Genomic DNA, 24,022 nt, shown 5'->3' with positions numbered 1-24,022 from the left:
CTATTTTTGGGAATTGCGGGATGCCCTTTGACCTTTTCAATTTTTTTACATATTTGTTTAATTTCTAAAACTATGATTTATATCAAAATTTTAATAGGGTCGCAGATAGCTACAACAATTTAGTCCATATTTATCCCTTAATATCTTTTTTTAGTTAGATATGGAAATTCTCGATTCTTTACAAAAATTTTCAAGCCAATATCTCAATTACATTCAAAAATATGTTCATTTAAACCTGTATCCTTTAATTTCATATTTTTCATAATTTAGTATTAAATATGACAGAACATATTTAAATCTTATATTTACATATTTTCTATTTGTTTGCTTATCCTTATAATTGAAAGGTCCTATTATGCTTAAATTTTCAGAAATTTATAACTATTTTTTACCTAAATCTTTCGACAGATCATTTCGTTCTGTTTCGTTTATGATCATGTAGGTAAAAATATACAGGTAATGATAATTTCGATTCATTCACTAATAAGAAATATCAATGACTGAATTACAGGTTATAGTAATATAGTCCTAAATGTTAATGATAGACAATTCGTAATTTTTTACTTTGGAATACCTGTATCGGAAATGACAAGAATTGGTATATAAGGAAACTTCTCAGATTTTAAGTACCATATTTAATAAATCTACAATGAAGATTACATTAAAGTACGAAGAGTTGTGTTCCGTTTTATGGAGTGTATCTTCAAAAGGGCCAGAAAGAATTGAAGACATTTCAAATTATATAAAAACTACATATAGTAGAAAAGTAGACAAAACAGGCATATCGAAATAAGTACCAAATATTAAGGAAAGCTCTGCATGAAAAAGGACACAATATATTACCATCATACAAGGCGATCCAGGAAAAAAACAAACTATCCTACCATCACCTATTGCTGTTAATGATGTGGAAGCTTGTATTGATATATCATCTTTGCTCGAAAACACAGCATCAAGAATTGTGTCAGACTTTTCAGAAGATCAACTAAGGAAAATTCATAACTGTGATGTTGTCTTAATGTGTAAGTGGGGATGTGACGGTTTATCAGCACTTCCAGAATACAAACAAGCTTGTGGAAGTCGGACATTAGCAGACTACAAAAGTGTATTTATGTCATCATTAGTGCCATTACGAATTCGTTCATATTCCCTTAATCCATCATCGTCAAGCATCGGAAATTCATTTGAAGATATATGGATCAATACAACTCCGGGTTCAAAAAATTTTTGTAGACCCATTGGATTTGAATATATAAAGGAGTCAAAGAAAACAACAAAAGATTTAGTGGAATATTTAAAAAATGAAATAAATGCACTGGAGCCCATTTGCATAAAAATAAAGGAATTCTCTATTAACGTATCATATCAGCTAAGCTTAACAATGATTGATGGAAAGGTCAGCAATGCCATAACAGAAACTTCTTCCTTCTGGAGATGCTCAATATGTAATGAGAAAAAGTCGCAATTCTCAAATATAAACAAAAGCAGAAGTATTAATGAAGAAGTCCTGTCTTTCGGAATTTAACCACTTCATGCCAGAATACGATTTTTGGATTGCTTTTTACACATAGCATACGACCTCAAATATAGAAGTGCGCCAGAGAATCTTACTAAATCAACAAAAAATAATGAAGAATTGAAAGAACTGAGAGCTGCGGAAAAAAGCAGAATCCAAGAAGAATTTAAAGTTCAGATGGGATTAAACATCGACAAACCACTTCCAAGTTGCGGTAGTACAAATGACGGTAATACGGCGAGAAGGTTTTTTCGTGATTTTGAAATTACTTCAAAAATAACTGGAATCGACAAGGAGTTGCTTCGAAGAGTTAACACTATTTTAATGGCACTGAATAGTAAACATAAAATTAATGGAAATCGATTTGGGGAATATACATCTGAAATTTCTAAATTACTTGTATCTCTGTATCCATGGAGGGAACTAACACCAACAGTACACAAAGTATTGTGTCATGGTCAAATAATAATTGAATCGAATATTCTTCCACTTGGAGAGTTAACAGAAAAAGCCCAGGAAGCGAGGAATCGAGATTTTAAGCATGTTCAAGTATTCAGCTCAAGAAAATGCTCCAGGCAATCACAGAATGAAGATATTTTTAATAGTTTACTTCTATCTTCTGATCCTGTTCTTTCAACTATGCGAAAAAGATGGATTTGTTATGAAACTCTATCATCTCAAAACAAGGAAGATTTAAAGGACTTATATTACCTTCTGGATATGTATACCGATATGACAGATTATTTTATAGAAAATAAGTACTGTTAGGAATTAACTATATAAGTAGGTTGTAAGAATTAATTGTATTATGTTTAAGATAAACAGTTCAAATAAAAAAGCTATTATACTAACTGATGATATTATATTAAATTGTGTTTTATATTTCGGTGGGCGGGAAAGGTGGTTTGTGTGGGGTGATATAGGTGTTGTTGTGCGTGGCTCATAATAAAATTATAATTTTTTTATTGTATATACAATGTTATAGACTTTAATAAAATAATTAACTAAATAATTTTTAAAAATTGTCCAAATATTTTATTAACACCAAATGTATGTTCTGTCATACTTAATACTAAAATATGAAAAAGATGAAATTAAAGGACATAGGTTTAAATGAACATATTTTTGAATGTAATTCAGATATTGGCTTGAAATTTTTTGTAAAGGGTCGAGAATTTCCATATCTAACTAAAAAATGATATTAAGGGATAAATATGGACTAAATTGTTGTAGCTATCTGCGACCCTATTAAAATTTTGATATAAATCATAGTTTTAGAAATTTAACAAATATGTAATATAAGACAAAATCTTTATTTATGAACAAAACTCAATGAAATTTTCAACGCTTGTTAAATTTGTCATTTCAAATAAGAAAATGCAAAAAAAAAAAATTGAAAAGGTCAAAGGGCATCCCGCAATTCCCAAAAATAGGAATGAAAATCCCAAAAATGGGATTTTTTACATTTTTGCCCATAGGGTCCACATTTCTTTCAGGGCTGGGAAAATACTTTTGGAGTAAATATAAAACATATTGAGGTTTCCAAAACTGCTTTCAGTTTTCTGATCCCAGCTTTGGGATTTTAGAACATGTCGCCCAAAGTTGAAGTTTTGATAAAAAATAGGTCATATTCGGAAGGACGCAGTGGCAACATTTTCAAAAAATAGGACAAGTTTTTTACGCCAAAGCGTTCTGCGTAAAGATACCTTTTAGAAAACTATAAAATTGTTATATGTTCTTAAAGAAAATTTTATTTTATTAATAAAAGAGTTAAGACACATTTTTGGCAAAAAAACGGCAAAAATCTAAAAATGTTTGAATTTTTAAATTAAAAAACGTATATTTTTGGATCTGTAAATGATATTGATCTGAAATTTTTTGTATATTACTGGAAATTTTGTTGTCTAACTAACAAGAAAAAACAATTTCGAAAAAACAAATCGAAATAAGTACCAAATATTAAGGAAAGCTCTACATGAAAAAGGACACAATATATTACCATCATACAAGGCGATCCAGGAAAAAAACAAACTATCCTACCATCACCTATTGCTGTTAATGATGTGGAAGCTTGTATTGATATATCATCTTTGCTCGAAAACACAGCATCAAGAATTGTGTCAGACTTTTCAGAAGATCAACTAAGGAAAATTCATAACTGTGATGTTGTCTTAATGTGTAAGTGGGGATGTGACGGTTTATCAGCACTTCCAGAATACAAACAAGCTTGTGGAAGTCGGACATTAGCAGACTACAAAAGTGTATTTATGTCATCATTAGTGCCATTACGAATTCGTTCATATTCCCTTAATCCATCATCGTCAAGCATCGGAAATTCATTTGAAGATATATGGATCAATACAACTCCGGGTTCAAAAAATTTTTGTAGACCCATTGGATTTGAATATATAAAGGAGTCAAAGAAAACAACAAAAGATTTAGTGGAATATTTAAAAGATGAAATAAATGCACTGGAGCCCATTTGCATAAAAATAAAGGAATTCTCTATTAACGTATCATATCAGCTAAGCTTAACAATGATTGATGGAAAGGTCAGCAATGCCATAACAGAAACTTCTTCCTTCTGGAGATGCTCAATATGTAATGAGAAAAAGTCGCAATTCTCAAATATAAACAAAAGCAGAAGTATTAATGAAGAAGTCCTGTCTTTCGGAATTTCACCACTTCATGCCAGAATACGATTTTTGGATTGCTTTTTACACATAGCATACGACCTCAAATATAGAAGTGTGCCAGAGAATCTTACTAAATCAACAAAAAATAATGAAGAATTGAAAGAACTGAGAGCTGCGGAAAAAAGCAGAATCCAAGAAGAATTTAAAGTTCAGATGGGATTAAACATCGACAAACCACTTCCAAGTTGCGGTAGTACAAATGACGGTAATACGGCGAGAAGGTTTTTTCGTGATTTTGAAATTACTTCAAAAATAACTGGAATCGACAAGGAGTTGCTTCGAAGAGTTAACACTATTTTAATGGCACTGAATAGTAAACATAAAATTAATGGAAATCGATTTGGGGAATATACATCTGAAATTTCTAAATTACTTGTATCTCTGTATCCATGGAGGGAACTAACACCAACAGTACACAAAGTATTGTGTCATGGTCAAATAATAATTGAATCGAATATTCTTCCACTTGGAGAGTTAACAGAAGAAGCCCAGGAAGCGAGGAATCGAGATTTTAAGCATGTTCAAGTATTCAGCTCAAGAAAATGCTCCAGGCAATTACAGAATGAAGATATTTTTAATAGTTTACTTCTATCTTCTGATCCTGTTCTTTCAACTATGCGAAAAAGATGGATTTGTTATGAAACTCTATCATCTCAAAACAAGGAAGATTTAAAGGACTTATATTACCTTCTGGATATGTATACCGATATGACAGATTATTTTATAGAAAATAAGTAATGTTAGGAATTAACTATATAAGTAGGTTGTAAGAATTAATTGTATTATATTTAAGATAAACAGTTCAAATAAAAAAGCTATTATACTAACTGATGATATTATATTAAATTGTGTTTTATATTTCGGTGGCCGGGAAAGGTGGTTTGTGTGGGGTGATATAGGTGTTGTTGTGCGTGGCTCATAATAAAATTATAATTTTTTTATTGTATATACAATGTTATAGACTTTAATAAAATAATTAACTAAATAATTTTTAAAAATTGTCCAAATATTTTATTAACACCAAATGTATGTTCTGTCATACTTAATACTAAAATATGAAAAAGATGAAATTAAAGGACATAGGTTTAAATGAACATATTTTTGAATGTAATTCAGATATTGGCTTGAAATTTTTTGTAAAGGGTCGAGAATTTCCATATCTAACTAAAAAATGATATTAAGGGATAAATATGGACTAAATTGTTGTAGCTATCTGCGACCCTATTAAAATTTTGATATAAATCATAGTTTTAGAAATTTAACAAATATGTAATATAAGACAAAATCTTTATTTATGAACAAAACTCAATGAAATTTTCAACGCTTGTTAAATTTGTCATTTCAAATAAGAAAATGCAAAAAAAAAAATTGAAAAGGTAAAAGGGCATCCCGCAATTCCCAAAAATAGGAATGAAAATCCCAAAAATGGGATTTTTTACATTTTTGCCCATAGGGTCCACATTTCTTTCAGGGCTGAGAAAATTCTTTTGGAGTAAATATAAAACATATTGAGGTTTCCAAAACTGCTTTCAGTTTTCTGATCCCAGCTTTGGGATTTTAGAACATGTCGCCCAAAGTTGAAGTTTTGATAAAAAATAGGTCATATTCGGAAGGACGCAGAGGCAACATTTTCAAAAAATAGGACAAGTTTTTTACGCCAAAGCGTTCTGCGTAAAGATACCTTTTAGAAAACTATAAAATTGTTATATGTTCTTAAAGAAAATTTTATTTTATTAATAAAAGAGTTAAGACACATTTTTGGCAAAAAAACGGCAAAAATCTAAAAATTTTCGAATTTTTAAATTAAAAAACGTATATTTTTGGATCTGTAAATGATATTGATCTGAAATTTTTTGTATGTTATTGGAAATTTTGTTGTCTAACTAACAAGAAAAAACAATTTGGTCAAAAATTACACCCGGTATTCAAAATAAGGCGGACCAAGGTATGGTAAATTTTGTATCACTAAATTTTTAAATGCCTATAACTCGGATATTATAAGAGATAAGTAGTATGTCCAAGCATGTTTTTTCAAGATCTCGTCGAGCGCTTTCAGAAAATATAAAAATCTTTGTATTTGGATGGCACAAGTTTAAAAATTTTACATGTCGTAGGTACCCTACTTTGAGCCGCCACAGCGCCGTCCCTGGGGCATCTGCGGGGTTCATCTTCAAAACTTAAACTCGAATACTCCTTGGCTACGCTCACGCCAAATTTTATACCGATCGGATCAGCCGTTTAGAAATGCCAGATTTATTTCCAAAAAATTTCGATTCTGCCCCACTGTGCGGCGGCAAGTGTTGATCTACTCGCGAGTCACGTGTCGTCGTCATCCTGAAATCGTGTGCAAAATACTACTACGGAGGTGGGTACCTTGGCCTCCGTGGTGAGTCCATAGCTAATCTACCTATTACTAAGAAAATACTTTCTGGAGCACAGATGAGGAAGTTGAAAAAGATGATTCAGGAAATCATAGTTAGTCAATCTCACGACACTCCAAAGGAAAAATCGGACTCTCTCACAAGATCTGAGGCAAAGAGGATCAGGTATCGAAGGTAAGGATATCTCAAAAGAAGCCCCGAAAAACGAGAAGCGAGAAGCTAGACCGTGGAAAAGAACCGCCACCTTAAACCAAAGTTGCCAGAAGAAGACACCGATCTATGCTATGCAGTTTATGATGCCGGTAACCCGACAATCAAAATTCCAATAGACCAACAGAGTAAAGAGAAGACCTGGGCAAACAACCAATAAAGAGCGTGAGCTGCGAGTTCAGCATGGGCGTGATGTTGATGAGATTGGCATCTCAACAATGTGTTAGCACCCTAAAGAACTTAGTTTAAGTATCCCTCCTCCCTGGGACGGCACTAAGCTGGGACTGTCAAAGAAGAGCGAGCTTCCGGTGCTCTTAAATTCCACTGTCAACATAAAAGGATGGGTCAGTAAACTGACCAATGAACGTATACTGGAAATTCTTGGTGGTCAAAATGCTGAGCTGGCCGTGGAAAATGGGATGTCTTTTACAGGAAAGAAGAAAAAACTTTATTTGTTATAGGTATCGACCAGAAATCTATTGCTAGTCTTGCCAATAATAAAGGTAGGGCCTACTTCGCCTCCAAAGCTATCATATTCAAAATTGGGAAGGTGCCGATTGGGAGGGCTGTTACAACAAGCCTCGAAAAGGACACTAAAAAACCTAAGACCACAGCATCATTAGCAAGTACTGGTAACTTTGAGGAGTAAAATCTTAAAAGTGAGGAGGAAATCACTCACTCGCCCGAAGACAGAACTGCAGTGCTTTCCAAAATTGGAAAGGTGTCGATTAAAAAAACTTCTACTCCTATGCCTGATAAGGAGACCGCAGTGCCATCAATAGAAGCCACTGCATTAATAGACACTTCAGGCTACCCGGAGGAGTCAAATCCAACAAGCGAGGAGGTGATCACCAACTCTCCGACACTCCCACCATCGTCGGATAGGTTGTGATGCAAATTCCCACCATGTAGCTTGGGGTAGTACAAACACCAATCGCAGAGGACAAGCACTCATGGATTTCCTTAATACTAAAGACTTGATCACATTGAACCTTCGTCAATAGAATCAGAGAAGAAGTATATGACTATATGTTCAGAAGAGCTTATAAACGAATTTGAGGATTGGAGAGTTTTGGACGAGCACTCCTTTTCTGACCATCGGTACATAAGATTCAAAATACTAAGACTACCATCTAAGCCGATAAATTTACGGAATAAGTCTAAAACTAATTGGACAATGTTCGGTTCCTTACTAAAGAACCGTTTATGTCAGTACACTTTTCAATGTCGAAATAAAGAGGACATAGACGCCAAAGTAGAAATGCTCACAAGTGACCTGGTTAAATCATTCGAGGATAGCTGCCCTCTGCGAGAGCGGAGATCTACCCAGGACAAACACTGGGTAACTGGGGAGATCCGGAACCTTGGTAAAACTCTTCGAAAACTGTTTGACAAGGCACGGCGTATGCCCCTATTATGGTTTACAACTCAACTCTTCTTTAGTTGAAATTTTGCTCTTTGGTATTATCGATGACAACTTAAAATTTAAGGTTGAAATTTATTACAACTTTTTTGGAAAAAATTACAAATTATCAAAAGCATTTGTAACAAATTCCAACTCAATTGTTTAGAATAAATTTTTAAAATAAAACAAAGTAAAGTTTTTTTAAATTTTCTTGAATTTCATTAATCACTGATTTCAAGCGAATTTACAATAAAAAGATGTTCAATACTTTTGTCATTTACGAAAAACACAAATTCATAAACTTTTCACTTCATTTTATGACAAAAAGGACATCAACACAATTACAACTGAAATAGGTTGTAATTCATAATACCAAAAATATGTTGGTATGAGTTGAGTTGTAAACCATATTAGGGACAGTAAAAAGACCGCAGTAAACTTGGTGAATATAAGAAAATTGTTCGAAAATCCAAACGAGACTCCTGGAAAATTTTCTGTGAACAGGTAGACATCGTAAATGACGTATCGAAGATAAACAAATTCCTATCCAGAACTCATGTCCAACCGGAATCTATGGTCGATGACACCGGCAGGAGGATGGAGGAGACAGTGAAACTCCAAATGGACTCTCATTTCCCACCCGGTATATCGAATAACATAGATGAACCGATATTGGAAGAGCTTCGCTCCCTATGAAGCTGCAGGTCCGGATGGCATTTTCCCGGCACTCTTACAGATGGAGGCGGGACTGTCTTCCGTACATCTGTCTCAGATATTCACTGCATGCTTGAAATTCATATATACACCAGTTAAATGGCAGCATGCAAGGGTATTATTTATACCCAAACCGATAAGTCTTACGTCCTTCCTACTTAAAACCTTTGAACGGATATTCGATAGTATGGTTAAAAGCAATGTACCAGACAAAGACCTAAAATTTAAGAAGCATGCTTCTGTAAACCAGCCAAGCGCAGAAAGAGAGACTATAAGAAACAGATATTGTAGTGGTGAGAAAATACTAAAAAAAAACACTTAGAAAAAATATTGCCTAATTACGCTTTTTATGATCAAATTTCATAACAAGTAAAATAGTAAATTTTACAGATAAAACATATTCAAAGAAAAGAAAAATATATATTTCTTCACAAAGATAAAGTTTTTTATTTAAAATGTGTAAAAAAAAGTATTAAAAATACTGTCTTATGTGTTTTCATTGTTATGCATTAGTAATTTTTTTTGGAGTGTACGAGTTTTTTGCAACTAATTCTCTTGTTTACAAATTGTGTGTTGTATTTACAAATTGTTTTTGCAATTTTTGAAACAAAGCGACATCAACCTACATTGTTGAATGCTGTTAAGCAACTGAAGATAATTTGTTTGTATTTTTACACTCTTGCTATGAGTTTATTTTACGATCGGGTAGTGTACGTGTGAATTACCGAAAATCTTCGTAATTTGAACAATATGAACGTGCAACGCTGATGTAAAGGGACGATCAGTGGAAACCGCTTTAAACGAAGTTGTCCACTACATAGGTGAATCCTTCGAGAGCAAACTGTATACACTGGCTGTATGCATTGATATCGAAGGCGCTTTCAATAACGTTCAGACTCTTATTCAATCCCTAGACCAGTAGGGCAAGAAAATACCGGTGACAGACTAAGTACTTAGGTGTAATCCTCGACCGAAAATTAAAATGGGGACACCACATAGAGGATAGGATCAACAAGGCACATCGGTGCTGGGCGATATGTAAGAGAACTATAGGCATGAAATGGGGTCTTAGTCCTACTATGACAATTTGGCTTTATAGAAGTGTAATTAGACCAATTCAAGCTTATGCTTCAATAATCTGGTGGACTGCTTTGGAAAAAAGTGTTATATCAAACTAAAACAAGCAGTTCAGCGTACAGGCTGCTTGGGTAAAGGTGGTGCCATGTGTACTACTTCAACCAAAACTCTGGAAACGTTGTTAGATATTCCACCCATTGAAATATATTTAAGATATAAGGCGGTGCTTACAGCTGAACGGCTCTTTACTTTAGACGAACTGGCCAAAATCGGTTATAGGACACGTCATCAATGTATACTGGACACATTGGAAGGTTATACACAATCATCGGACGTGCCTGATCGCATTTTCAAAGTAAATATCTTGGAAGTGATATTATTCCTGAAATAAAATTCCTGACTAACCCATTTCATATCTTTTCTATAGTTTAACACATTAATTTTATGCAAAAATTACACAGAAATACTATTTGTGATGATTTAATATGATATGGTTCATTTCAACTATACTTACTTTTAATTCCCAAACACTAAACTACCTACAAAATCAAACTGTATTTTTTAAAAATGTTAACTTTTTGTGGTAAATTTAAATTATTTTAAATTTAATACAATATTTGATAATCTACCTACAAATTAAACTGTATTTTAAAAATGTTAACTTTTTTTAAATAATTTAAATTTACCACAATATTTGATATTTAAGTCCCTTTTCAAACACCAAGAACGGGTTGAATTTTTTATTTAAGAAAATTTGAAAGTAGGGCCTCTAATTCAGCTGTCAAAACTCATATGGTCAATCAACCGACGAGAAAACAAACGTTTACATAAAAAACTAAATTTATATTAAGAATTTCATTTATAATAAAAATGTTCAAAAATAAATACAAAAACGCCTTTTAATAAATATTAGGTTAAGTCCTTAATGTAAATACATACTATGAATCGTTTCTATTATTTTTTGCAACGCCAATTTTTTAAATATCAATAAAATACGATGGAGCAAGAAGACCTATAAAATCCATATATCGCATAAAAGTAGAGTTAAATACTTTTTATTTAAGATACAAATCATCAAATTCTAACTGTAGTTTTTGGGAAAATTTAGTTTTCAACACAAAATAAAGTCGTTTCTATTATTTTTTCCACCACTGTCTTTCAATCGATATCGGGTAGTCCTATTGAATTGAAGTTTAGAACTAATTATCCAACAATATCGGTCAAGTGGGTCATTTTTGCCAAACATATAAATATACGACTTTTATAAATTAAAAAAATATTTATCTGAATAATTCTTAGAAAATTAATTCTACAATAAGAAGTAAAATCGTAATATTAATTAACGAGATTTTTGATAAAATGTGAACGTATGTTAATTTTTTAGGTCAATAAAGTATTTTGCTTTTTTAGGTTTTTTTGTTCATTTTTTTAATATTGCTGTATTATTTAATACAATTTAAATTAAAATAAAAATTTTTAGATATTTTAGTAGTGGTACGACTAAATTTGGACATATCTTAACAGATTTACTATCCTATATACCTATAAGAATTTATCAATATATTTGACTTAACATGAAATCTATCGTTTCTTTGATTTTATTTCGAAAATAATAAGTAATTTTGAATTGGATACAAGATATACTAGAAAATCAATGGATTTGGACCTAGAAAAATGTTTAGTGGGATATAACACTATAGCGGTTTTCACTCTAGTAGTATATTTGCCAACTTTTTTATAGAAAGCGTGAACACTCTTTTGTTGTGTATTCGCAGCATGATTATATTTTCAACCATTTTCGCCATGGCATTGAGATATACTAGAAAAATTAAATTAAATGGTTTCTTATTACACAAAAATTAATTTCAATGTAAAATTTTAAAGTTGATTACAAAATCAGTGAAATAGTATCGACATACTCAACATAACTAGATTTTAGCAGTCATTGTGAGTTTTTACAATATTCATTATATTACCACCAGAATCCAATTGCAGGGAGACATCTTAATTTTTTTTCTTGGACCGGCACTCAGGGGACGACCCCTACTCATGCAATGCATTGTGTTGGAACTAGGAAAATAGCTTGTGGGATGGAGGATAGAGGAAGTAGTGTTTGTGGACATTTGATTTAAACCTTTTCACATCGAAAGTGACAGGGAATACTTCTGCAGAAAGTTTGTTCCACATACGAACAGTGCGACTGAAGAATGAATTTTCTCTGTAATGTGTTGTGCGATCCACTGCCAATCGACCACAAATGGGTATGTTCTTGATGACAGTCGTGTGCTGCGTAAAAATATACGGGTATCGGGAAGGAGTTCAATAATTTCAGAGGAACTCATTCCATTACAGTATCGATAGAACAGTGAAATACACCCCACGTTGCGATGGTGCTCCAGTGAATCAATAGAGTTGGTAACCCTACTGTCACCGATAAGTACACGCAGAGAAAAAACATGGTTACTATAACAACACCATGTTTACTGTAACAATATATCGTTTTCAAAAACATGTAATTGTTATATTAATTAGATTTTAACAATATTTTAGTTACTGTAAACATTTTTATGGTCAAGGCAATTATAAATTTGAATATGATTCACTGCAACATAATTATTTTTACAATAACTAAAAAATGATAACAATAAAAACATATTATGTTATTTACAACCATTTATAACCATTATATTTTATGTTATATAACCATTGGATGTTATGTTGTTATAAATAACCATTATGTTATGTTGTTATATGTCTGATGATACAACAACAGATGAATACAACAACAAAACAACTTTTGTCACACACATTTACCCATACAGATTATTTTTTCGTGTGTATTTTTTACGCGTTGAATGAAATGAAATGAGTTGAAACAATTCTCTTTTGGTTTATAACATTATATAAGTATAAGTATTTCAGTTTGTATAAAATAATGTAGTTATGTTTTTATGAAGCAAATTGAAATTTGCGAATTGTGTTAAGTATTGTAAGTATAATACATTTATTTATACATATATATTTTTTTACTTTTTTTTTAACTGTAATTTTACTAATTTAGTAAAATGAAATGAAATTTTGATCACATTGGATCGTAATATGATCAAGTATAACAATGTTATAATAAATAGAAAAAAATATGATAAAATATTTCCACGGTATTAAATCATAATATGATATTTTAAAATTGATACAATAACGATAATATGTTTAGAATACAATCATAATTTTAACCATAATATATTGCTCTTAGAACATGGTTACCACAACCATGTTTTTTCTTTGCGTGTACCTTCGCCCTCTCTTGTACGCGGTAGAGTAGCACCAAAATAGACTTCGAAGCTCCGGCCCATACATGGGAGTTGTATTCGATTATCGGTCGGATATATGTAGTGTAAATAGTAAGAACATCAGATGGAGTGAAAAAAACGAGACACTTGAATGCTTCTTTCGACAGTTATCTGCCATGATATGATTCATTCATATTGCGCCTCATTGCCCCAATCTCTAGAGGGCTTGGCCTATAATTGAATGAATGGGAATGGCAGATATTACCGTCATCGGCAAAAGTGTAGATAGAGTTGGAACTTTGACATAGAAGGTCATTTATGCGGTACCCCTGAATTAATCTTGAACTCGTTCGATGAGATCCCATCTATAACAACTCGTACAGTGCGATCTCTGAGAAAGTTTGAAAAAAGTGAAGTGAAGTGCAATAAGTTTTGATACAAGTGCACCATACCACAATCTATCTTACTTTCGCCAAAATGGTGAATGGAATGACACCATTTCTCCGAAAGGAGCGGTCGCTGAGTAAATTGTTGGTCTCTAGATATTTGACAAGATGGAAATTAACCATACTTTCAATAACTTTAGAAAGTGCAGAACAAATAGCAATTGGGCGGTAATTTTCAGGGTTATTATCCTCTTCCTTTTTAGGAATTGGCGTGACATTAGCAATCTTCCAGCATGTAGGAAATTTCCCGGCATGATGCTGAAAAGACATATCTAATGGACGAGCTAGCTTCACTAGCACTGCCAGTGCCGAGCAGTGGTTGATCGTTTTCCGGTAAGCAAGAACTACTTGCGAATAGCTCAACTAAAAGGTAAGCTTTATCAACCGGGTCGGTGAATGTTTGATCGTCCCTGAAAAGCGTGGGAATTGAAGAACTGGCATTATCCTTTACACTTTTTACGAACGATCAAAAGGTTTTGTTGCCTCTAGAAGCAGAACTTTTTCGCGTCTAAGTACTCTGGCACACGAAGACCTCACTTTTTTTGCGCAGCGTGTCAGTTTGGGCGTTATTTTCATTTACAGCATAATTATATTTTCAAACATTTTCGCCATGGCATTGATATTATTGTCCAGGAAACAAAGTTTCCAATTGAATTGCCGAAAGAATTTGTTGAGCTCAGTCCAACGAGCCTTTTCGTAGATAAAAATTTAACGTTTCGTAGCTCGTTGCGTAGTGATCAGAATTTCCGAAAGGTGCAAGAACATTCACTTCGTACTAGTCAGGGTGTGAAGTGAGGAAAAGATCGAGGGTATTAAGTTGGTGCCCTTCAACACATGAGATACATATGTGTTGGTTCATTCACTAATTGCGCAAGATGGTTGTGCACGGCGAATAGTTCAGCATATTGGCCTTCTGGAGTTGTGTGACTTGAATGGCAAAGCCATGAGGAGTTGTGAACATTAAAATTACCAGCAACTACAATTTCACTGTTCGGACAACTCTCAAGAATCTTAAGTATGGAATCGGAAAGGGCATCGAAGCTTGATATGGTAGTATTCCTTCCCGTATTTGGACGACCCGAATTATTATAAACGGCCAATAATTGTCAACTTAACAACAGCATTATTTAATTTTCAATTTATAAAGAATCAAATTAAAATAATTGTGGCGGTGTGGCACACAGCTGTTTATTGACAAATATATCAAGCCGATATACTATACCTTTTTCATGTTAAATCTAATACAGCGTAGTATATTTAAAATAAATACATTTTGTTGTTGCGCTAATGTAAATAGCATTATTTATAATACACCTATCATAATTACCAATCCTTCACATTTCCCGACAGCCGGTTCTACGTACCAAAATGACCCGAAATTTTTCGGGCAAGGGCTGTCAACCCCAGCAACAACTACACTACACCAATCCTTCAAGGGTTCTTTACTACCAAGAGTGAAAACCGATTATATATTATAACAAAACAATCTGGGTTTTTGGTCATTTTGTATTTATATTTGTATTTAAGCTAACACTAAATACCATCCTAGCCACTCTAAGTATGGGGACATCACCGTATACCACTATAGAACTATTACATGCTAAAATCTTGATTTTCTACCTCATATTTTTAATGCTTTATTTTATGAATAAAATACAGTAGGCGTATTTGGATCTGGATAATTATTCTTGATTTGGGTTCTAAATATATATAAGTGGATGTATAAGCTGAAAAATATTGTTTTTTTTTATACCACACGACAGTTCACATGACATTGGTACCAAGCAATCTAAGGTCTGTTTAGAGGCCTAAACTTAAACATAGTGTTCTTCCTAGTTCGTATTTGGACTTTGGAGAAGATAAATGAGGAGTTCAATGGTTTTCCTTGGATACAAGTTGCTCCCATTTTACAGTTAAAAATTTTTCAGTGCGTCTTTTCCTAATAATTCATTATGTCATTTCATCAATTACAATATTTTATATGTTTAATTGTATTTCGTTCCCTGTCAGAAGTTCACTTCTAGTTTACTTTTACAGACTGACTATAAGTTAACTACAAAGACTTTCAAAGACTAACTACAAGCTAACTATCATGTAATGCAGAAGTGCCCCAAAATTATCTGGAGAGAATTTTATTTCAACATGTTTCCTCTTGTTTTTCCATTATTATGATTTTTTTTTTGTAAACTTTAGTAGACTGACTTTAAACGAACTAAAATATAATGCAGAAATGTTAAAAAATATGTATTTGTTAACGTAAGCAACAGACTTTTAAAGACTAGCTACAAGCTAACTATCATATAATGCAGAAGTACCCCAAAATTATCTGAAGAGCATTTTGTTTCCACATGTTTTCTCATGTTTCTTTATTATTTGGTATTTTGTATTACATTTTTGTCATTTTCTTGTATACATCAAAACTTGGTCCCTAAATCCTAAATTCTGCTTATTGATAATGTAAATATAATACATTAATAGTTAACATTACACATAACATTTTTAAATTTATTTAGATTTGTATCATGGATACCGGTGTTATTATTAGTTCCCCGGCAAAAAACTGATGTCTATTAATTTTAACAAACTACTATCACGACTTGAAAAAGCAGATCATATTACATAAACTTTCCAAATCTTAAAAAGTGTCTATTTCCACAGTATCGCTCCATTAAAAATAATCCAATGATCAACCATAACTAGTTGATGAAAAAGTCGGCTTTTAATGCATTTAAAGTTAGTTGCTGGCAGGGTTGATTCACACTTGTTCTAAAAATCTAAACTAATTTTTTATATTGGAATTGCCTTATTATTTTCCTTTAAACATTTTTAACACAAATAACTTCACAGTTTCACACAATGAGGATATGATTTTTGCAACTTGTAATTGAAAAATACTTAGCACGTGTCCTTTTAACAATAAAACATTAAATTCTAAAAAAATAAATAAGAGACACTAATTTCTTTGTGTTGTTTAATTATTTTTTTTAGAATTTATTGGAATTCTAAAACTGCAAAATACTTTATTGACGCGCTAATTCTGATGAAAAATAATAAAATGCAACAACAAATGCACCAAAATTTGTATTTTAATATTTTTTCTTGGTTTCCCATTTCACACAAACTCTATTTTCAATTGGAAAACATAAATTTATTTTTTACCTGTTTTTTTCGATTTTTTTATGAACAAAAAACAAAATCCTCTTAAAAATAGGTAGGCAAAAAACATAGTTGATTCACTGTACATACTGCACTGCACCACGAAATTCTTTCGTAATATATACGAAATTGTACGAAATATTTTAGTATAATGCAAAATAATCTTGGAAAAATTTATTTACATAAATTGAAAAAAGTGAATTTTGAATAAATATGGTAAAATTTAAAAATATTAATTTATGCAAACATTTTTGTTCATTTTACAATAATTTTTCTAATTTTAGATCAACATTATTCTCCACACGAATTTTTAATTTTTTTATGAAAATAATTCGTGAATAATATTATACTTTTTCTTAAATTTTATAAAAATGTTGTAGTTTTATGTAATGATAATATAATTAATATCATTATGTTTAATTTCGCTAAAATTTAAGAAAAAATATTACGAAAGGGTTTTATTAAATAATATTTCGTATTATACACGAAATTTTTGTAAATATTATGAAAATAGAAGTTACGAAATTTTTTTTCGTAAAGTTGAGCATGGATTATTTTCAGTGTACAAATTCTTAAGAAGATTTCGAGCCGAACAAGTTTTGGGTCTATTTGTAGATAACGTTAATTTGTCGATATTTTCAATATTTTTAATTTCAACCCGCTCCAACAGGTTAATGCCCGAATTCAGAAGGAAGAAAAGAAAACAATTTTTAAAATTTTGTATGAAAACTACTCAGTTTTTTTTGAACACGGGCCTACAAAGTGACTAATACCAATGAATATTTCAGACATAGAATGCGCGTCTCATACAATTTTAAATAGCGGGTCGTGATACATTAAGAATAAGTGTAAATCATAACAACCCGCATGTCGACATGTGTGTTCTTGTAATTAATATTCTTTGACTAATATTATATTAAGTTAAATTTAACACAAAAAAATTACAAAATGTAAAAATTTTGAACATTTTAGGAAGTAGTACTTTTGAGGAATTATTTTCTTTTTCCATTATACCAAAGAGTAATTACAATTATTTGAAATAACGCAAATAAAGGAAAAACTATAAAAAGTATTATACATACCTGTTTTCTTGAATTTTTTACAGTCAGTTCAGACAATAATAAACAGTCCTGTTTTACCATCCGACTTTTGACGGCATAGAAAAGTTGTGCGGCTCTTTTGTTCAAAACGCGTTCCTCAAATTGTTCACTTGTCTCATTTTCCATTTGTTCATCAAAGTTATTCTGAAAATATACAGTATTTAGTCGTAATCTATATAAAGGCTGAATCCACCAAAATCCACAATTTTTAATCGTTCCAAAACTAATTGACCAATTAAAATAAAATTTTGGATTTGAGTAGTCTATAATGTCCTAATTTTATTCCAATAAATAGATTTTTGATATATCATGCAGTTTTGCAAAAATCCTCTCTCTATTGGACGTAATAAGGACCGTTTTGAGGGATTACTTTCTAATTAAATTGTGTCTCTTGTAGTGTGAAATCGTATAAATGGTAACGTGCGATTTTCAAAGCATTATTTTCAATTTTCACGAGATATGTGTACGAAAACCGGTTTTATGGCGGAGGTAAAAAAGATTTTAAATTTTTTATTTTGAATAACAAATGATCCCATCGAATAGTACCTAACACCATCCTTAACAACTTTTTTTTGGAAAGTGGACGCATACCCCTCAATATACGATTTCTTTATTTTCGTAAAATTAACCGTCTTTTCTATACCCGACCAAAATTACGTACATCAATACCCAACACACCCGGGTATGCCATACAATTTATATGGCTATTTCATCTTTTTATACATTTTTAGTGTATAATTTAGATAATTATTAAAACTAATTTAATAAAACGCATATACAAATAAATTAAATATTTTTTGACCACATACCATTATATTTTAGCAATTTTTTAAGTTTCTCATTGCTTTCCTGTTAACCGTTATGTCAATACCCACATACCCGGGTATATTTTTCATTTTTGAAGTGATATATCTCGAGATCTATATATCGTATCGGCTTGACTTGGACTATGCTTTCAGAGTAATGTTTTCTATACATTTTCCAAAAGTTAGTTAGATATATATATATTAAACCTATTTATGACCGATTTTCTATTTTTACCTCGTGTATCAATACCCAACATACCTGGGTATGTATACAAATTATATGTCAGTTATCGGACAAAAATTAAGTTTCATTATAAATTTTATGTTTTATTATTAGAATCATATATATTCTTGTATCTTATGAAAAAAAATTAACTAAACAACAAATTTAGTTCCAAATACAGAGTCATGTCACAGGGTATACAGAGGCGTCACGAGCAAAAAACTATTTCCCTCTCTTTCGCACAAAACGAATTCAATCATTTTTTTAGCTGTATTTTATATACACTATCGGACAAAATAAAGTGCAAAAATGCTCATGCTATATTCTTTCAGCAAAAAATCTGTTAAATGATTCTTGAATATGGAATTTTTTTAAAATTCATTTAGTTCATATACAATGCTACAAAAATTACAATAAAACAAAATCATTCCACCTAAAATGTTTCTGTATAACATCCAAAATTAAAGTAAATTCACCTTTTTGTCGGACAAAATAAAGTGTAAATTTTATATATCATTATTTAAATTTTTTGTATATCAACATTTTTTATCTATTTTGGTTCTGATTTGAATATCTGGATCTACTTAAGCCATTTTTGTATTTTTTACTATTATTATTCGCAATCGCCTTCCCTTCCCCTTGCTTTCCCCCATACGATTATTTTCAAAAGAAATCCGTTTTTGTTCGCTATTTAAGCGGAATTTTTTTGATCAATTGTGGTCAAAAATTAATCTATTGGATTTAGGGCGATGGTCTGAGTAGGTCATTCCAATTTTTCAGTGTTTTTTTTTTCTTACAGTAATGTTTTTAACCTTTGTCCAAATTTATTAAATACGCTCGTGAATTGCTCATTTGTTATTGTTTACTCCATTTTCACTAAGATTCCTGCTCCTAAGGTTGAATAATGTACCAATACCGATAGCACCCCACCATAATGTTTAAAACTTTGGGTATTGTTTTTAAAATATTGTATATTGAAGGCTTTAAATCACACTCATTGTCGACATTTTAAAATTATCGGTACAAATTAGGACTCATCTGACTATCTACGCAAATTTGAGCTAAAAAATACAATATTGAATACTAAAACCGAAAAAAATGTCCATGCTTTTAAATGTGTTGGTGAAAGATTGAACGTATGGGTCAGTTGACTCTTCGTATGTGTTCAATTTTTAATGTTAGCTGTGGGGAACCTAGGGGAAATTTATTCAAAAAGCTCTAGTGAACACTATGTGAGCATATTACAGTCAAATCTTAAGATCATTGCCTTCGAAATGGACTTGAGCAACTTTATATCTCGGCAAGATAATAAGCTTAAGCGCTTGATAAAGTTAAAAAATAGCATTACTGTAGGAAAGAACACTGAAAAATTGGAACAAGTTGCTCAGAGCACCGCCCTAATTCCAATAAATTAATTTTGGACAACAATTGATAAAAAAAATCCGATGAAATAGTGATCAAAAACGGATTTCTTTTGAAAATAATCATATGGGGAAAGCAAGGGGAGGGAAAGGCGATTGTGAATAACAATGGTGAAAAAAAATTACCAAAATGGCTTAAGTAGATCAAATATATAAAACAAGACCCAAAATAGATAAAAAATTTTATATACAAGAAATTTAAATAATGATATATAAAATTTACACTTTATTTTGTCCGACAAAAAATGAATTTACTTTTATTTTAGAAGTTTTACAGAAAAATTTTAAGTACAATAATTTAGTTTTATTGTTATTATTGTAGCATTGTATATTAACTTAATGATTTTGAAAAAAAATCCTTATTCAATAATCATTTAATCGATTTTTCGATGAAGGAATATAGCATGAGTACTTTTGCACTTTATTTTGTCCGATAGTGTACCTCTTCTCACCAAACAATTTCAAAATCAAACAAAAGCTGATTTTAGACTTTTTTAAATGTCAAAAGTGACACCTCTGTATACTTTGTGGTCATGTGTCTTTATTCATAAATTTGAATGTGATATATTTGTGGACCCTGTAACATTAACAAATATGGGCCGATTTTGATGAAATAATTTTTTTTATTGTATATGACTTAAAGCTTAAAGCTACGTGCAGACCTGTAAAATATTTGGTCCAAATATTTGTTATAAAATATTTATAAAGTTGCGTCAAACAAACGCAATATTTATTTTATGTTCAGACTTGAACAAATATTTGATGGTATTGTTTTATCAAACAGTGCAAACATGTTTTGCAGCCACAGAATATCGTATATTTTCATGCAAGAAAAAAGCAATTTGGCAATTTGTTTTAATTTTAACTATTTTTATTAGGTTTAAAATTAAATTTTTATAATAAAAGTGTATAATATTAATATATAACACGATTGAAAAAACTTTGTTTGTCGAATCTGAACATAAAATATTTCATGTTAACAAACAGCAATGCGGATGATTTTCATAAAACAAATTGATTTGCTGGCAAATAAATATTTTCTCATTGTTTCATCAATGTGAACACAAAAGTCAAATAATTTACGTCATTTTGGTAAAATAATTATTTGATCTTGCAAACCAAATGTAAGATCAAACAGCGTCAATGACAGCTGTTCTTTGTTTATTTTCTGAAAATGAGTGTTATCACCTCATACAAAAATGTAAATAGTCGCTTATATGACTGGTTTTATTTTATTTTTTATAAAATATAAATCTGAGACAAAGTTGTGACATTTAATTGAAATTCAAGCAATTGCGTAAATTAATGATAATTATTATTTTTGTTGTTTGATTTGTTATTTATTGGTTGGTAACAACATACTATATATAGTTATGCTACATAATATATGCATCTATAGTCTAGTTTGCAGTCTAGTCCAACGGTTCCCAAATTACAATTAAATAAGAGATACTGTTATCTCGGAGTATGAAGTTAGGCCACATTTCATAATTCAAGAACAAGCTTATCGCAGATTTAAGTCTTTCAAATTGTAAACAAAAGTGTTCTTGTTTGGAAGGACTAAAATAATATATTTCCGAAACAGAGGTGACTCTTTATTCGTTTTCAATACGTTAATCCAGGTAATTTTAAATATAAATATTCCATTCCGACGTGATACACAGATTTTAACTTGATTTTGTCGACCAATATTATTAAATTAACATCAGAAAATGCGTAAATAGTCAAAACCATGCAGTAAAATTCACAGTACTTTCGCAAAGAGTTCAAGTCATATATTATGCGGATAACGCATTCCGCAACAATATCGAAGAAGTTCAACTTTCTTATATTATTTTCCCGAAAAATTAGCTAACATACTCAGTTCACCCGTCTGCAATCGCAAAAAAATTTTGCAACATGACTCTTTAAGCACATGTCGACGATATTTGATGAAGAAACCTTTTCGTTACCTTAAAGAAAAATGAACGTGAAAGATCTCACGATCATAAAATTAAATATCATGTTAACATTTCAACAATGAAGTCATTCTATCTATTTGACCTTGGGATTTATGGACTATGACAATTTTCGGATGAACAATTACATATTTAGAACAATAAGATATCAAAATATGTATGGGGGTCCGCGAATTTAAATAAATTCCTCAAGGGGTCCGCGAAGTAAAAACCGGGGGAACCGCTGGTCTAGTCTATAGTCAAGCTATAGTTTAGTCTATAGTCTTGTCTATACTCTAGTTTATAGTATTGTTTATAGTCTAGTCTATAGGTTATAATCTAGTCTATAGTTTAGTAATTAATTGAGAAATTATTTAATTAATTTATTACTCAATTTATTTAAACAATTATTTATTATATTAATGGATATAAAATATATATTAATAATAAACAATTCTCTATAATTTTCAATTTTATAGATATGTAATTTAATGAAAATTATTTATAATTTGGTTATTTCCGGGCTTATAGCAATTTTTTTGAAATCGCTATAAACCGTTCCAAACAACCAAGGTTTTTCGCTACATTGACTATACTAAATAGCAACAACATGACAGTAAAGATCCACCATCTATCTCTTTTCCACTTGCACAAGGTATTGAAATGTAATTTCAATACCTTGTGCAAGTCTATCTATGTCTTTTCCACTTGCACAAGGTATTGAAATGTAATTTCAATACCTTGTGCAAGTCTATCTATCTCTTTTCCACTTGCACAAGGTATTGAAATGTAATTTGTATTTTTTTGTTGTAAAATTTTGATGAAAAACAATATTAAATGAAATTTTAGAATATATAGAAGTTATTATTCAATGATATAGCTTTTTAGTAAATATAAACACATATATTTTTGGCTTTTGGTTTGGTTGCGCATTAGCTGTTCTTGTTGTTATGTTCCTCTTTGACTGCAAACAAAATCTTGTTTTTTTACTGTTTTATCCGTCAATTGTTTTACGAAATTATTTGTTGTAATGTGAACACCGGGCAAACAAACTTTTACTATTTGTATTGAATTGTGTTTGGCTTTGTTTCTTCAACCAAAACGTCAAAATAGAAATACTCATTTTAAGCACATTATGAAATAAAAATGTATTTAATTTTTTGTTTTTAGGCAGAAATTTCTATGAAATCGTAAAAAATATTATTAAATAGTTTTTTTAACGTTTAACAAAAATGTTTCATGTTTGGTTTGTAGGTTGACAAATAAAAATGTTTCACGAAAAACAGCTGATATTTTGTTTGCTCTTCAAAAATATTTTGTGTTCACATTACAGCCAACAAATATTTGATAAAAAACGTCAAATATTTGATAGGTGTGAACGTACCTTTAGTAAAGTAAAATTATGCTGATTATAATAATTTTATTTTCATAGAAACAAAAATATTTAAGTTTAAATTTTAAAATTTTAATTTTTGACCATGACTTAGCAATCTTTTTTTCAAAAAACTTCCCTACTTATGACAGCAAAAACAATCAATGCTAATCGATTTTATACACTTTAATAAATAATATATAAAAAGTTTTGTTCAATCATCTTTCTCGGTCACTGAGTAATAGCTTCTTGAAGTCAAAATTTTACAAAGT

At 30.9% G+C, this 24,022-nt stretch overlaps 1 protein-coding gene across 2 annotated transcripts in view; it reads right to left on the bottom strand.

Annotated features, from left to right (window-relative positions):
- The window catches only part of LOC119600062 (double-strand-break repair protein rad21 homolog), a 104,491-nt gene that overhangs the window by 38,072 nt on the left and 42,397 nt on the right, over positions 1-24,022 (bottom strand). For both annotated transcript variants that reach the window (XM_037950086.1, XM_037950087.1), the window contains exon 7: positions 17,974-18,135. In XM_037950086.1, coding sequence (XP_037806014.1) covers positions 17,974-18,135 — 162 coding nt within the window. The remainder of the gene's footprint in view (positions 1-17,973; positions 18,136-24,022) is intronic.

This window comes from Lucilia sericata, unplaced genomic scaffold, assembly GCF_015586225.1.
Source record: "Lucilia sericata isolate MDLA Ls3-8-SP2 unplaced genomic scaffold, ASM1558622v1 Contig000103F_arrow, whole genome shotgun sequence".
NCBI lineage: Eukaryota > Metazoa > Arthropoda > Insecta > Diptera > Calliphoridae > Lucilia > Lucilia sericata.
This window is presented reverse-complemented; position numbering and strand designations above follow the sequence as displayed.